Source organism: Anthonomus grandis, chromosome 7, assembly GCF_022605725.1.
Source record: "Anthonomus grandis grandis chromosome 7, icAntGran1.3, whole genome shotgun sequence".
NCBI classification, from domain to species: domain Eukaryota; kingdom Metazoa; phylum Arthropoda; class Insecta; order Coleoptera; family Curculionidae; genus Anthonomus; species Anthonomus grandis.
The window spans coordinates 2,238,125-2,253,734 of NC_065552.1; the positions used below are offsets into that span (position 1 = coordinate 2,238,125).

The window sequence follows — 15,610 nt, forward strand, 5'->3', positions numbered from 1 at the left end:
TATTCGGGTAGCATTCACAAAACTAATTTTATTGACAATGCAAAAATTATTTAACGCTAACAAATTTTTATAATTTTTTGTGTTTAAAGATTCTTGTTCTTGTTCTAAGAGATTAATATTCATATCGCCTAATATAATGTGGTTTACTTTGTGTTTAGTTATCACAGATTCAAGCTTATTTAGGAACTCATTACCTGGAAGACACGGCGGTCTATATATTGCACTTATTTTTAGTAGTTTACCTAACTCTATACAAATCCAGTTATAGGGGTCACTTAAATTACTACAGTCGATTTTATTAAACTGCAAATTTTCCTTTATATAAATACTTGCACCACCACCCCTGGTTTCTCTACAGGAGTGCACTGCATTGTATCCATTCACATCAAAGAACTGTGTCTCATTAGGGTACAGCCACGTTTCCACAAGAACCACTATATCACTAGAAACACTCTTCATGTGAGCTTGAAACTCGTCAAACTTATTTCGTAAACTTTGAACATTGTAATAAATTATTTTAAGACTATTTAGAGGTTTATTTAGTTTTTTAGATCCTTAAGACTTTCCAACAATACAACCTTGCTATTATCATCCTTACGTAAAAGAATTTTACCATTATTTATCCACAAGTACTTGTAGTTATTATCTTGTTTGTATTGCCTTGCCTTTTGAAAAAGATCCAGATTATATTTTGTTAAGTCATGGTTTACATATATAGTTTCACATTTATCTCCATATCCTCCAATATCATCAGTTGTAAGTGTTTTTTGTTTTTTTGCCGTCATCCATCTCTTTTTGTCCTCTTCAGTGCGAAAATTTACTCTTATTGGTAATATTTTGTTATCCTTACGAACTCCCAACCTGTATATTTTATGTATGGTATTTGGTATTTTTATAATTTTTAGTTTCGTTTCCAACTTGTCAACTATTGCATCTAAATCTTCATTTTCTTTGTAAGGAATACCTTGAATTATAATATTGTTATTTAATTCTCGTTGTTCAGTATTATTAAGTTGCTTTTTAATGTCCTGAATCTCCTCTTGAAGCTTTTCGTTTATCATTATCTGTTCCTCATATTTTTTGAATAATTTATTGTATTTTTGGTCCATTTCGTTTAGTTTTGCCATAATATCACTGATTGTGTAATCATCTTTTTTCGTAGTATTTTGCTTTTTTTTTTTACAATTTTCGCATATCCACTCGGTATCAGGATTTTTTTCAAATCGCTTATATGTAGTTTTTGACATGTTTAAACAAGTTCTGTGACTCCATTTTTCACATGCATCACAGCAAAGAGCTTGTTCACTATCCCCTACTAATTTTTTACAAATTCCGCAGTCTTCCGCCATCTCCTCTGACTTTTCTACTTACTCAAGAATAATATGCGCTCCAAGCCGGCAACGTCGCGGCTTGCCCGCACACTACTTCCAGCAGCAGGCAGCTGTTGTGACTGTAATTATGGGAGTTTATTTGAACGTAACTCGTCACCTTTAGTTGTAAACACAATATGATGACTTATTGCTCTGGTCACTGTTCTTTTATTAATTTTTTAATCACTTTTCACTTATAAAATCACTAATATTTACGACACTTGTAAATAAACATGTTGCAGCGTTGCCGTTCGTTGACAGTATTTTAAATTATTAAACTGAATAATGTCACCCAGGAGTGATCAGTGAAGTATTTCCATAAGGTGTAGTTCACTGGCAACATTTTTCGTACTCGCAGTTACACTTAGCTCCATCTGTGAGCTTAGTAAATGACATACTCCTCTACTGTTCCTTGCAGTTTTCCGAGCATTGAAAAATCTATCAGCTGCCTTCAAAATGTCGTTGATTGTAGAAGCTTTGACAAACATCAGTGAGTGGAAAAACAAGGAAACAGCCGGAAAAGCAACAGTCCTAATAGCAGCTTTGTGCAAATTCGAATTTATCGTTGGCCTTTTCTGTCTTTGTGACACGTTATCATTGACTCATTCACTCAGCGTACTGCTTCAGAAAGAGTCCATCGATAATGCAAAAGCATCAATGATGATAGATACGCTGCTTGCAACGTTTCAAGATCGGAGAGAAAAAGCTGATGCAAATTTCAGAAGTATTTATTCAGATGCGAAAAAACTAGCACAAAAACTGGATGTTCCTGAACAAAAACCGAGAACTTGTGGCCAACAAACGAAACGTGATAATTACAGCGTTAGCAGTTGCGAAGATTACTACAGGGTCTCGGTATACATTCCTTTGTTGGAAACCATCTGCGAAGATCTCAAGACTCGATTTTCGAAAGAAGTTCTAGACGGTTTTCAATTGAGTATGCTGCTGCCTACGAAAGTATGTGAGCTCAATCCAACTGAAAGCGAAAATCTTATCAGCTGTTTGACAGAAAGATTCAAAGGACTCATAACTGATGACAACATCGTGCAGCGTTTTAAATTCAAAAGCGAGTTGAACCACTGGCAGTGCTATTGGCAGCAGAAGAAAAGGACTTCAGCGAATCCAACATTACAAACTTTGGAGAACTGTGATGTTGAAATATTCCCGACTACCAATGCTTATCTTCGTATATTTTGCACACTGCCTGTGACAAATGCAAGCTCTGAACGCTCTTTTTCTACTCTTCGCTGCTTGAAAACATGGCTGAGTCAAAAGACTGATTGGATTGGCTTTGCTATACATACACCAAGACATTGAAGTCAGTCCTGAAGAAGTCATTGAACGATTCGCAAAACTGGGGCCTCATCGTTTTGTTCTATGAAATAATTTTTCTGTAACATTTGCCTCAAAAACAAGGATTTGTGGCTGAACAAATGAACATTAATACATCAATTACAATATATTATAAAATTATAATATGCTGATCCACTGTGTTCAAAAAAATTTTCCTCTCCTAAAAATCAGCCCTGGATCCGCCCCTGCTTGAAGATTGTGTTATGGTCTTAAAATTTTAACAAGTATTCTGTCAGGTGAGAAGTATCTCACATTATCTGTAATTAGTCCTCTTTTACGTGGATTCGTGAGGATTAAAACTGAAGGTGTTGGATACAGTCGCACGGCGTTTATCGGGCTTTAAAACCATCAAAATTATTGCGAAGGCTTGTTTTTTAGATCCTAGATTTAAAAAATATGGTTTAGGCCTCGACGAAAATGCAGAGATCAGCTCAAAAATTAGGGATGAACTGACGCAAATATTAGTGGCCAAAGAGAGGGAAAATGTAATAAAAGAAATTGATGCAGAAGTTCGTAAGAAACAAGGAGAACATTCGAATCATTATCATGAGTATCATTTTGATAAAAAAAGAAACATCAGTGTATTCTTTTACTACTCCATCTTCAATTGCTACTCTAACAATAAGGCAATATTTAGAGAAAGGAATGAAAATGCCTTGGATTTCTGGAAAATAAATATGTATTAATGTCAGAATTGTATACCATGGCGCTGAAATATTTATGTGCCCCGTGCACATCTGTACTCTCAGAGAGAGTTTTTTCAAAAGCAGGACAAATAACCAATCAGAGAAGAAATAGACTATTACCCAAAAATTTAGATAACATAATTTTTCTAAATTCATGCCTTTAATTAGTTTTATTACGATTTACAATATATTTTTCTTTGCACGTATGTTAGAAATATTTGTTTTTTTAGTCAGAGATTTTGTTTAATTTTTTGCTTTCTACGTTATATGAATGATTTATTACCAGTATTTGCCAAAGAAAATATATTTATTTCTATTAAAAAAAAATTATAAAAGACTTAAAGGGAACTAAAAGAATTAATTATTTCATATTTACTTCTACCCAGTTCAATTACAATCTTAAATTGTATTTAAAAGTCGCATCCCTTCGTCCTACACCTTACAGTAATTAATAACAAAAAAATAATACCAGTATTATGTTTCTTATTATTAAATACTGAATATTTTATAGAAAATAAAATAAATAAAAATCTATTCTACTATAGATCATCAAAAATATGAAAATGAAAACGCAGCTAAAAACCTCGCTTCTGCCGGTTTAGTCCATACTTCCATGACAAAGCTCAATAATTGACCAATAAGAAAGTCCGAATCGAAAATAAACCCTGCTTACCGAGTGATCGCGAATATTGATCGACGATTATATATTTTCATCTCTTAATTTTTCCATCACTCATCCATATTAATCGAATTATTTTGACATAATCGGATTATGTCTTTATCTTGGTATTTCGTGCGGGGTTTAATAATCCATTAATATCCCACAGGATCCTCCTGAGATGCTTTAAACCCCATATTGCAGGGGATGTGGGGAAATCGTGCAAAGTGGACTTTATCAAGGAAAAAATGCATCTGAGCTTCCTTACTTTACACATTAAGTATCAATTTCATTAAACCTATGCAAAAACAAAATAGCTAAGTGGGAAATTTTGGTATACTTACAGGCATTTTTAACATTTTTATCCGAAAAATCTCCCTCCTAGTGTCATCATCGGGCAACGGCACGTAAACGATTCTGTCCAACCGTCCTGGCCTTAAAAGGGCCTTGTCGATCTTATCCGGTCTGTTGGTTGCCGCCAAAATCGTCACGTCGCCCAACGGAGTAACTCCATCTAACTCAGTCAACAGTTGAGCCAAAACTCGTTCTTGCACGCTAGTCGCCGAACCTACACTACTTATAAGTTAAAAATACAGTGATAGTAAATAGTACAGTCAATCTAGCGAATTTTTCGGCAAAAATAGTATCCTACTAAATCCTCAAGGTTCGCTCTTGAGCCCCTTACTTTTTAATCTTTATACAGCTGATTTTCACAAGAGAGCAATTAGAATTTAAAATATTGCAGACGATTTTTGTATTTATTGTACAGCATGCGACATGCCAACTTGTAGAAATTATCTTAACCACGTTATGTATAATTGTAATAAATAATCTCTAAGCAATGGTTTTAGTATTTCTAGCCAAAAATTAGCCTTAGTAATTTTCACACGACACAATCTACAAATAGATAATCAAATAATTTTAAGTAATACTACCCTTCCATGGATAAAAGAACTAAAATACCTTGGTGTATGTTTAGATCAAAAAAATTAAGAAAAAACGACTCATCAATATGTAATTGTGAGAACCAGTCAACTGATGATTTGAACCATAGTTTATTTGACTTATGTGTCATACTTTACTTATGGAAAACGTAATTGCGGACGATGGAATATTTTCCTAAATTTTTTGAAATTATCCAAAAGGAAAATATAACTTGAAAGTGTATGCACTAGTTAATAATTTTAGTTACTTGGAGATCCTTTTGTTGTTTATGTATTGTCTTTTAAAAAATGTCCGGCATTGGCTCCAGAACGAGAAGCGTGTGACCTTGTCTAAAATCCCTAGTATTAATATTTCTTGAACTATTCCTTTTTTTTTACATTCTTTTTTAGAAATTGGATACAATAAGATTATAATGTCATACTACCCAATAGTATAATTGTTTATATCCCTTATTAGCAATCTAATCTATTACGAATGAGTTCTTATATTGGCACACGTGACTAAATGTGTCACACACAAGGCCAAAAAACGAAGAGAAAAAAAAAATAGTATCACTATCCATATTTTTGATTGTCGATCAGGTTTGACAAAAGTCTGTATCTTAAAGATTGACTGTACTAAAAGGTTTGTTAGTTACTTTACCGGCACTCCTTTCGCCCCCCAAGGCGTCGATTTCGTCGAAGAACACTATCGAGGGCGCCACCTGTCTCGCTTTACGGAATATTTCTCTGACTGCCTTCTCGGACTCGCCCACCCATTTACTAAACAGTTCTGGACCTAGAATATTGTTTTACAGATAAGTCAAGGTGACGGCCAACAAATCTATGTCTAAACAGTGTTACCGACTTTATCAAAAACAAGAGTCGGTTATACATATAAATTTTTCCCAGGGAATGTACCATTTTTTTAATGTTTGTCATCTTGATAGTATAGCTTGGAGAAAAATTAAAATACGCCTACAAGGGTTTTAGTGAAAGAAAGGGCATTTATTTACCAATAATTCAAATTTGATACATGAACGTTTCTTGTACTACAAAAATTCTCTGAGATAGAGATAATGTTGTCCACGAAATTTGAATTTTTCAAACCCATATTGTAACATCCAATTATTCATTAGCGGAAATTTTTGGGAATAACTTGGGACGTATTAGGAATATTTTAATATTTTTCTATATTATTATAGAGAACTTTCTAGGGATCGATTTGAGGGCAAAAACGTCATTTTAGGTATAAAGGTTGACTACTTAGGGGACATTTATGGGTTGGGTCCTTTTGTTGGCTAATTATCTTACAAAATGTTCACTATTCTTGAGAATTTATAATTACTTGAATTTTTCCAAGGAAAAAAGACCTAAGTATAAAAAAAAGTTGTAAATGCATACGTATCACGTGTGATAAGGCATCATTTATAACTCAGAAGGGTCGTAAGTCGGCTTAGGTCCTTTTTAACTTGTGAAAGCGTCGAAGATCGGCCTCAAATACAACAAGTGCAAACGTGCACAGACTTAGGTTCTTCTTCCCTTGTAAAATGCTCGAGCGTTACGCTTCGTTACAAGAAAAGAAAGTCCTATGTCTTCTTCTTCGGCATTCTTTTCTAGTAATCGTACTAGCAAAGGTACATTATCCTCGAGAAAGCTTGTATTTAATAAGGGCAATATTCTTAAAAAGCTTCTAGACAAAAAAGAGGCTTTCTTACATAACAATTTCATATAAAGAATCTTCCTCTACCCAGTGGCGGCTCGTGGGTCAATCTTCAGGGGGGTCATTTTGGTTTGAAAACTTATAGTTTACTCTAATAAAAAAAAAAACAAATCAAACTATTGATTTTTTAAAGTATTTGAAAGATCTTTTAGCATTTATATTTTAGATAAAAAATACAGACTTAGATAAAACTCAATAATATTTACCGAGATATTTACCCTATTAAGTGGGTAAAACTAACTTTAAATGCTTAAATCGTTTTTCGAAAATTAACTTTGCCTTTTTATTAGAGTAAATATTTTAAATAAAAATATAGGAAAAAGGATATAAATAGATTATCGACTGATATAAAGGAATATTTATATAATAAATTTTAAATTTATTAAAATGAAACTTACCTTAAATATTTTTATATTTTAAGTCAATTCTCATATCCTTTAGTTCTGCAAAATAGTTTATGACCTTCTCATTGAAATTTGGAATGCTTTTGACAAGCGTTTTCTCGATGCTCAACATAGACAAGGCACTAAGTCTAGATTGTCCCATCGTATTTTGCAGGAATGTTTTTACTCTTTTTAAAAAAAACATCTCTCACTTTCCACGGTTGTCATAGGGAGTGTGCACAAAATATTTAATAATTTCACTGCTTCAGAAAATGTTTCAGACAAATTGATGTTAATAAAAAGCTGAAGTATGGCTACTGCACCGGTACTATTGCGAAAATCCTCACGACAATATATGACTTCAAGTTCCGATTTTAGTTTGGAAATATTTACTATGGGCTAATGAGCCTTCACCATATTTAAAATATTTTGCGGAAAGTTGGTAGTGTATGCTTAAAATTTCTCTGTGTAGAATAACTATCAATTTCAATCAAAGCATTTCTATCAATTTATGGAATCTCTAAGAAGCGATGCGAACGTACTGTTTTTCTCCTAAAAAATCACAAAACCCCTCAGGATATACGCGGTAAAAATGTAAGTGGAAATGCAATAAAAGGATCTGTTATTGCAAATATCCGGAACCACATTGAATCGTATCCGGTAAAAATATCGCATTATACGAGCCAAGAAATTCGTTATCTATATTGCAAATTATCAGTAAAGACAATGTTTGAGATGTTTAGAGAAAAACAACCAACTGATAAAATTTCTTACAAATTTTTTTGGTCCTATTTTAAAGAAAATTATAACTTAAAATTTGGTAGACCAGCAAAAGACACTTGCAGTACCTGCGAGGAACTTAGTGCTAAAATAAAGAGTGACTGTCTTAACGATAATGCAAAAAGAGTAGCAGTTGCTGAGCTTATGGTCCACAAGAGATGAAGCAAGAAGTTTTATACTGCTCTAGATTCGGTAAAAAAGCGCTGTACTGAAGACGAGCAGACTTTAGGTATTTGCATTTATTTCATGGCGGATGTATCGCTACTATAACTTCCGGTTCAAGATCTGTACTACTTTCCACAGCTCACTGTTTGTACTTTTGGGATACATAATTTAGGATCTAATAATATTGCTTGTTATGAAGGGGAGGCGGGCAAAGGTGCAAATGACGTATGCTCTTTTCTCAAGCATTACTTAGATCAGCAAAGCTTGCAAAAGTATAAAACTCTTCACATTTTCTGTGACAACTATAGTGGGCAGAATAAAAATAATACCGTGATTCGCTTTATAATGAGTTTAGTTGTTGTAGTTGAATTCAAGAGATTTAATGAGATTGAAATGTACTTCCCAATGAGAGGCCATTCATTTATGCCTTGCGACCGTGACTTCGGCCTAATTAAATGATAGCTTAATAAAATAGAACGATTTTACACCATCCAGGGATTATGTTGAAATAATTTCCAAGGCTTGCAAAAATCCAGCAAAATTTTCAACTGTTCAGGTGTCTAGCGATTTCGTGTACGATTTCAAACGTTGGTGGCCACAATTTTATAAAAGAACCTGTCTGAGTAATGCATCTTATGGAAAGAGTGTACCACGATCTCAAAAGAAATCGTTTTCTATCGCATCCTTCCAACATTTGAGTATTTCAACAGCCACTCAGATAGTTGGCCGTGAGTTTATAAACTGCCCTGTAAATAATACTTACCGGCTTAGAAATTCTGAAAAAGAATTAACTCAATGTTCTAAAAAAGCATACCTTGAAAAGATTTCAATTAACAAAAAAAAATGACTGATATATTAAATACAATAAAATTTATTCCTGAGGATTATATGGAATTTTGGAGGATCATTTCGACTTGGCCGACAAGTGAAAAAGAATGCGATGTAGAATGAGTATGTACTATTTGAATAAAGCAAATGTCAAAATTATAGAATTTTGTTTTATTTTACTGCAAAAAGGAGACATGTCCATATGTCAAAATTGACAATAACTTAATGGGAAATTTAAAAACACCAAAAGAGACGAAGGTGATAAATAAAATATACCTCCAGGTACATTTCCGCAAAAAAAAACAATAGTCAAATAAGCTTTAAGCAAAGTTTAGGTAGTTTTTTCCTCTTCCTGTACAATTTTAAAATTGTGACATATCCCCTTTCTGCAGTTAGTCATTCAACTGTGAAATCATGAGATGATCATTGAAACCAAACCTGTGATTTATTTCAGATATAATAATATCACAAATTTCCAGTGCAGTTCGTCGCTTTGGATCCTCTGTAGCTGTAGTAGTTTTTCTTTTTTTTGTCAAAGTGCGGGCGGCAAACAGTAGCTAACTAATACAAAACATACATCCAGTCGGGCCGTCGACTACGTTAGCGATATAGGACTGAAAGGTGACTCTCACTCCCGCTCACGAAATGCGAATCTGCCCTCTTTGTTCTATTTTACATGCATTTCTCCATAAGCCATAAGAACTGTATAGGGACAATTTAAAATACGGCCCAGCCACGGGCTTGTGTGATGAGCGCGAGGCGCGACGTTAGTAATATATTTATTTGTTTTGCTATTATATTTGTTTTGCCAATGCAGACTGCTTAGAGAATTTTATAATTCACAGTGAAGTTTTAGATAAAAGATATTTTTAATAAAATTGGTATTTTTATAAAATTATTTTAGGGGGGTCATTGACCAATTGACCCTAAGAAGGAGCCGCTTCTGCCTCTACCTCATGAACTCCTAAAAATCCTTACAAGTGACACTCACCTTTAATACTTAAAAAATTCAAGCCACTCTCAGTGGCTAAAGCTTTAGCGATCATTGTCTTAGAGCAACCGGGAGGGCCGAACATGAGCACTCCCTTGGGCGGCGTGACCCCTAACCTCACAAAACTATCCGCGTACTTCAAAGGCCATTCCACCGCTTGTCTCAGGATCAATTTCAGCTTATCTTGACCTCCAATGTCTGACCATTTCACGTTAGGCACCTAAAAATCGCCATTACGTTTACTAAATATAAAAAGGAACAATCTGACCACAAATCACATTTCACTATAAATGTTCTCATCTGATAAAACACTGTATGGTCTCACCTCGATTTGAACCTCCCTCATTGCACTCGGTCTCACTTTCCTCAAGGCCACTTTAAAGTCTTGCAATTGGATTTTGTCACCCGTCCTTCTTCCGCACACTAAACTGGCCTGGGAACAGAGAGAAACCAGATCGGCCCCGACAAAACCGTGAGTGGTGAGTGAGATTTCTTGAAAATCGTCGTCTGAGAGGTTGTGCGTGCCTAGAAGAAGTTTCCTGAGTATGGAGTTACGAGACCTGGGGTTCGGGGTGGGGATTTCGATTTCTCGATCCAATCGGCCGCACCTAAAAGGGTCTAATTGCATAAAAATATAGAGAAATAAGTATAAAATTGTAGTCTACTTTATTTAATCTGTTGTTGACTAACGTAATGTAGGTATTCATTGTTTTTTACCCTTATTGTTTCGGGTTTGGTGCAGGTGTTGTTTCAGGTAATTTTCAAAGAAGGTTATAACTCCCTTGCTATTGGAGATATAGAGATGATTCAAAAACTGACAAGTGCTTCAATCAAGAGAGCAACTTTTATGTTTCAATAAAAAAATCTGAGAAATCAATAGTTTTTAAGAAAAATCAATATTTCACTTTTTTGCCATTTTTGGGTTTTGGGTGATGTTTAAGAAACCTCATAACTTGCTTGCTATTGAAGATAGAGACTTGATTCAAAAACTGATAAGTGCGTCAATCAAGAAAGCAACTTTTATGTATCAATAAAAAAATCTGAGAAATCAATGGTTTTTAAGAAAAATCAATATTTCACTTTTTTGCCATTTTTGTGTTTCAGGTGATTTTCAAAAAATCTCATAACTTCCTTGCTATTAGAGATCGAAACGTGATTCAAGGACTGACAAGTGCTCTAATCAAAAAAGAAACTTTTATCTATCAATAAAAAAATCTGAGAAATCAATAGTTTCTAAGAAAAATCAAAATTTCACTTTTTTGCCATTTTTGTGTTTCACATGATTTTCAAAAAATCTCATAACTTCCTTGCTATTGAAGATAGAAGTGTCATTCAAAGACTGACAAGTGCTCTAATTAAATAAGGAACTTTTATCTATCAATTAAAAAATCTCAGAAATCAATAGTTTCTGAGAAAAATCAATATGTCACTTTTTTTGCAAGACCTCATAATTTCCTTGCAATAAAAGTTTAAGACAGGATTCAAAGACTAACAAGCAATTTTTCCATATATTTATTACTATTAACTGTTACTTTGGCATTACCTTCGAAAAGCCACATCAATATTATCCACTTTATTAGTAGTCGCTATTATAAACACCCTTAACTGCCGATTTTGTGCTATAGCATCCAATGATATCAATACTGTTGACACCATTCTTTTTTCTGAGTCAGCGATTCGACCTGAAAAGCCAACCATAAATGCCACAATATCCTATAACCTAAAAGACACTTACTACTTCTAGTGGGGCACAAAATGTCAACCTCATCCAAAATAATCACACTGGGAGCATTTTTAATGGCATTTTCAAACAATTCCTTAATGGTTTCTTCTGGACTCGTGGAGTTTTTGCTGTACAAGTCCGGCGCATTGATTTCTACCACATTTGCTTTAGATTCTTCGGCCAACAGCTTGGCCAAGGCAGTTTTTCCTGTGCCAGAGTTACCATAGAGTAGTACAGAGTTGCTCTGGACAAACTGGGAGTTCTTTGGCTTTTTTAGGGTGGCATTTAAAAGTTCTCTAATTTCTTCAGTTTCATTATCCAGACCGGCAATTTGGTGGGTGGGACCCTTCTTAGTTGCCTCTTCAAATGACCCTTTGTTACTGAAAACCTGATATTTATACACTATATCTTAAGACAGGCCTCAAAAAGCTCTTTTATTTAATTTAGCAAGCACTTACCTGTATATTTTCCATTTGGTACTTGCATCTACCAAATAAAAAGGTCTAGAATCCCCAATAGACAACTTCTGTACATAGTTACAAATATCCTCGTCCATCCTCTTCTCAATAGCTTTTATCTCAAACTGCAACCTTGTCCCATAAAACATTATATGAACCGTATTGCCCTCAGTCAAATACAAACCTTCATATGATTTTGAAAGTCTATTATTAAGTTCTGAAGTGATTTCTAACAGTTTGGGGCCCTCAAGAAGAACTACAGATACTTGAGAGGCTTTATATGAAGTGCTGTCATCAAATTTTCTAACTGTTACTATGTCATTTAATGAAAAAGGGGAATGTTGTAAGCCTATAAAAAAAATGTTAACAATAGAGGTTAAAAGGGTTTATAGTTTAAAATATTTACAATTTTTAGTTACTAGTACTGAAGTGAGGCTCTTCTCGTTGGTTGGCCAAACTTTTTGCACCATAGGCACAACTGTTTGATGGTTCGAAGCAAGTAAAACAAAGTCTCCGATAGGGAAGTTACATAGCTGCATGGCAGCTTGACTAACAAAAACCAGACCATCTTTTTCCCTGCTACTTAAATTTTCGATTTCCTCGTTAGTTTTCGTGTCCAAAATGCCACACAGGGTCTCCGAGTGGATAAAGGTGTGCTGCACTTCATCCAGTCTAGGAGGGCAAAAGTTCTCGTGGTTTTCAACGTCCTTGTTTAGTAAATAGGTTTGGCATTTCTCGCATTGGTACCAGGGAGACGTTTTTTTAGATTTTTGTTGGGACATGCTGGATGGAGTTTTATTAGTAAAAAATTCACATTTCAAAAGTATCCTAACCCTACTTTTATTTGTTTACATTTTGTTTGACAGGTGCAAAGTGACAGTTTAATGGGCGTGTCTTCGTCGTTTTTTAAGCCTTTTTAGCATTATACCGAAAAAACAAACTTAAGAAGCATAAGCTATACTCATTACAATCAGTTTTACGGTGATTACCTTTAACCCTATTTAAATATTTTTAGCAACGGCATATGCGCGGTTCGTAATGCTGTTTACAAGCCTCCGGAGCCACTAATGACAAATCTAACTTACTGTTCTGTACCTAACCTACCATCAAATTACTTAATTAAAGCAATATAGGGCAATAAACTTGATATTTCTCTTTGAAGTTGTCTTTCTTCCATTACAAAACGTCTACTGCTTTCCTTAGACTTTGTTAAGATATGCTGGAGTTTTATTTATTTTATTTGTTTATATTTTAAGTGACAAGTTCATTGAATGTGTGTCCGTTGGTTTTTTAAGCGTTGTATCGGAAAAAATAACTTAAGAAACCAAAAAAGAAACAGAATATGAGCTTCATAACAAACTGATTTTACGGTGATTGCCTTTAACCCTATAGAAATACACTATTTATGTTTTTACTAAACGCATTCTCGATCACGAAAATGTCAACATGGCAAAAATGACAGGTCACACTTTAGTGGGTGGCTCTTCGTTAATTTTTTTACGTATTGTATTGAAAAAAATTACTTAAGAAGCTTAAGTATGAGTTATATTATAATAAGGTTTTACGGTGATGATTGCCTTTAAACCATAGATACATATACACTATTACACTATTTATATTTTTAGCAACTGCACAAATGCGGTTCACATTGCTGTTAACAAGCCTCATGAGCCACCTGACATACTACAAGTGACAGATGACATTATCTAACTTACGATCCTGTATGTAACTTGCTAAACAATTACCTAATCGAAGCAATATAGAGCAATGGCCTTGATATTTCTCTATTAATTTCTTTTTGAATGACCCTTGCTTTTCTTACATTTTGGTTGGGATATGCTAGAGTTTTAATAGTAAATATATAACATTTCAAAAGTATCCTAAACCTACGATTATTTGTTTATATTTTAAATGACAAATGACAGTTTATTGCGTGTGTTCCCGTGGGTTTTTTTAACTTTTTTTGTTTTTTAACTTAAAAGGCATAAGCACGAGCTATATAACAATCTGGTTTTACGGTGATTGCCTTTAACCTTTTATCCTATACAAATACACTATTTATATTTTTGGCAACGACGCGGTTCACAATGCTGTTTACAAGCCTCACCGAGGACATATGACAACTAGCATTGTATATAACCTACGAAAAATTACTTAATCGAAACAACTGAGAGCAATCAATATAAGTTTTATTGTCATAAGAAAACTTGTTGGCAAGGCTGTAAAAAAATAAACTCGATATTTCTCTGCAAATTTTCCTTTGAACGTGTCTTTTCTCTTTTACAAAAATATCATCATGACAAAAATGACAGGTGACAAGTGACAGTTTAGTGGGTGGCTCCACGTTAATTTATTTAAGTTTTTTAGGCATTGTATTGAAAAACATTTACAATCAGAATTTACAGGCCTTTAACTCTATACAAATACACTATTTATATTTATGGCATCGGCATACGCGCGGTTCACAATGCTGTTAACAAGCTTTCTGAGCCATCTGACGTATGACAACTGACATAACCTAACTTAAGATCCTGTACGTAACCTACCCTATATCAATAAATTACTTAATCAAAACAACAGAGAAATAAATTCGATATTTCTCTATAAACCTCCATTGAAATATTCTTCCCTAAATTCGAATATGTCCCAAATTATCGTCATGAGGAACATCTCGCAGACCCCGAAATTGGGGCACCGCCTCATCAAATTCCGTTACGGACCCTGTAACCAGCAGCCCCAATCGTTGGGGGGTCCTCAGGTAACCTCGTGCCCCTAAAACCGCCCTTAAGTAAATTAGTGTGTTTTAGGGCTCTGCCAGCCCTAGCGCGGTGGGCTCCAAGGGGGTGCAATTAACCCAAGAGCCTATTTGGGATTTCCAGATTCCGGCTAGATGGCGTCGGGCTGCCATCAGTGAGAAAGAATGCGATGCCATCAATAGCGGTGGAGCTTTTTAAGAAGGTCGTCAAGTGGTGTAGTTATTTATTTTCTTTATTTATTGTTTTAAGAATTTTTGTGAGAAGTGTGTGGTTTAGTCAGGCGCCTAGTAAGTATTTACCTTCTAGGCCAAAACATGTTAATAGCTTTTTAAAATTGGCTTAATTGCTTATCTAAAAGACACCTGAGAAATCGACACACTTCAAAAAGTTTTAGGATATGTTAACTTTGCATATAAAGTATTATCAATACTGTATAAGGATTATGAAAAAATATTAATATTAAAGTTCTACTTTGCTACGTTGTTTTAAGCCCCATGTAAGTAACCCTTAAACTTATTTGTTCATTAAGTGAATTGAAGGTTATAGACACTTAAGAAATCCAGGTTTCAATCTGGATAACTTTTCTTCCAGACATTTCTGGTCACAACTGCCTGGAAGAAATAAAAATTTACTTTAACTGCTTAAATACCTGAAACACCCTTTCAAAAATCATCAAAATATTTGTTAAAAACATATGACATCCTCAACTGAATAGCAAATTATTAGGTTTCAAAGTGCCAAGAGAACATTAGGCATTTGACCAAGGCATTTGGATGAAATACTGCTATAGAAACTTGAGCGATATGGGTTAAG

General features: G+C 34.3%; 1 protein-coding gene across 3 annotated transcripts in view; it reads right to left on the bottom strand.

Annotated features, from left to right (window-relative positions):
* The window catches only part of LOC126738375 (ribosome biogenesis protein SPATA5), a 22,210-nt gene extending 9,182 nt beyond the window's left edge, over positions 1–13,028 (bottom strand). The window contains exons 1-8 of one of the 3 annotated variants that reach the window (XM_050443677.1): positions 12,448–13,028; positions 12,042–12,390; positions 11,599–11,963; positions 11,404–11,542; positions 10,186–10,468; positions 9,861–10,080; positions 5,655–5,789; positions 4,412–4,635 (exon numbers count right to left, since the gene is read on the bottom strand). In XM_050443677.1, coding sequence (XP_050299634.1) covers positions 4,412–4,635; positions 5,655–5,789; positions 9,861–10,080; positions 10,186–10,468; positions 11,404–11,542; positions 11,599–11,963; positions 12,042–12,390; positions 12,448–12,823 — 2,091 coding nt within the window. In that variant the 5' untranslated portion in view covers positions 12,824–13,028. Of the gene's footprint in view, positions 1–4,411; positions 4,641–5,654; positions 5,790–9,860; positions 10,081–10,185; positions 10,469–11,403; positions 11,543–11,595; positions 11,964–12,041; positions 12,391–12,447 lie in introns of those variants that run through there. The other 2 variants (XM_050443676.1, XM_050443678.1) reach the window with 2 other exon arrangements.
* Between the last annotated feature and the right edge of the window lie 2,582 nt (positions 13,029–15,610).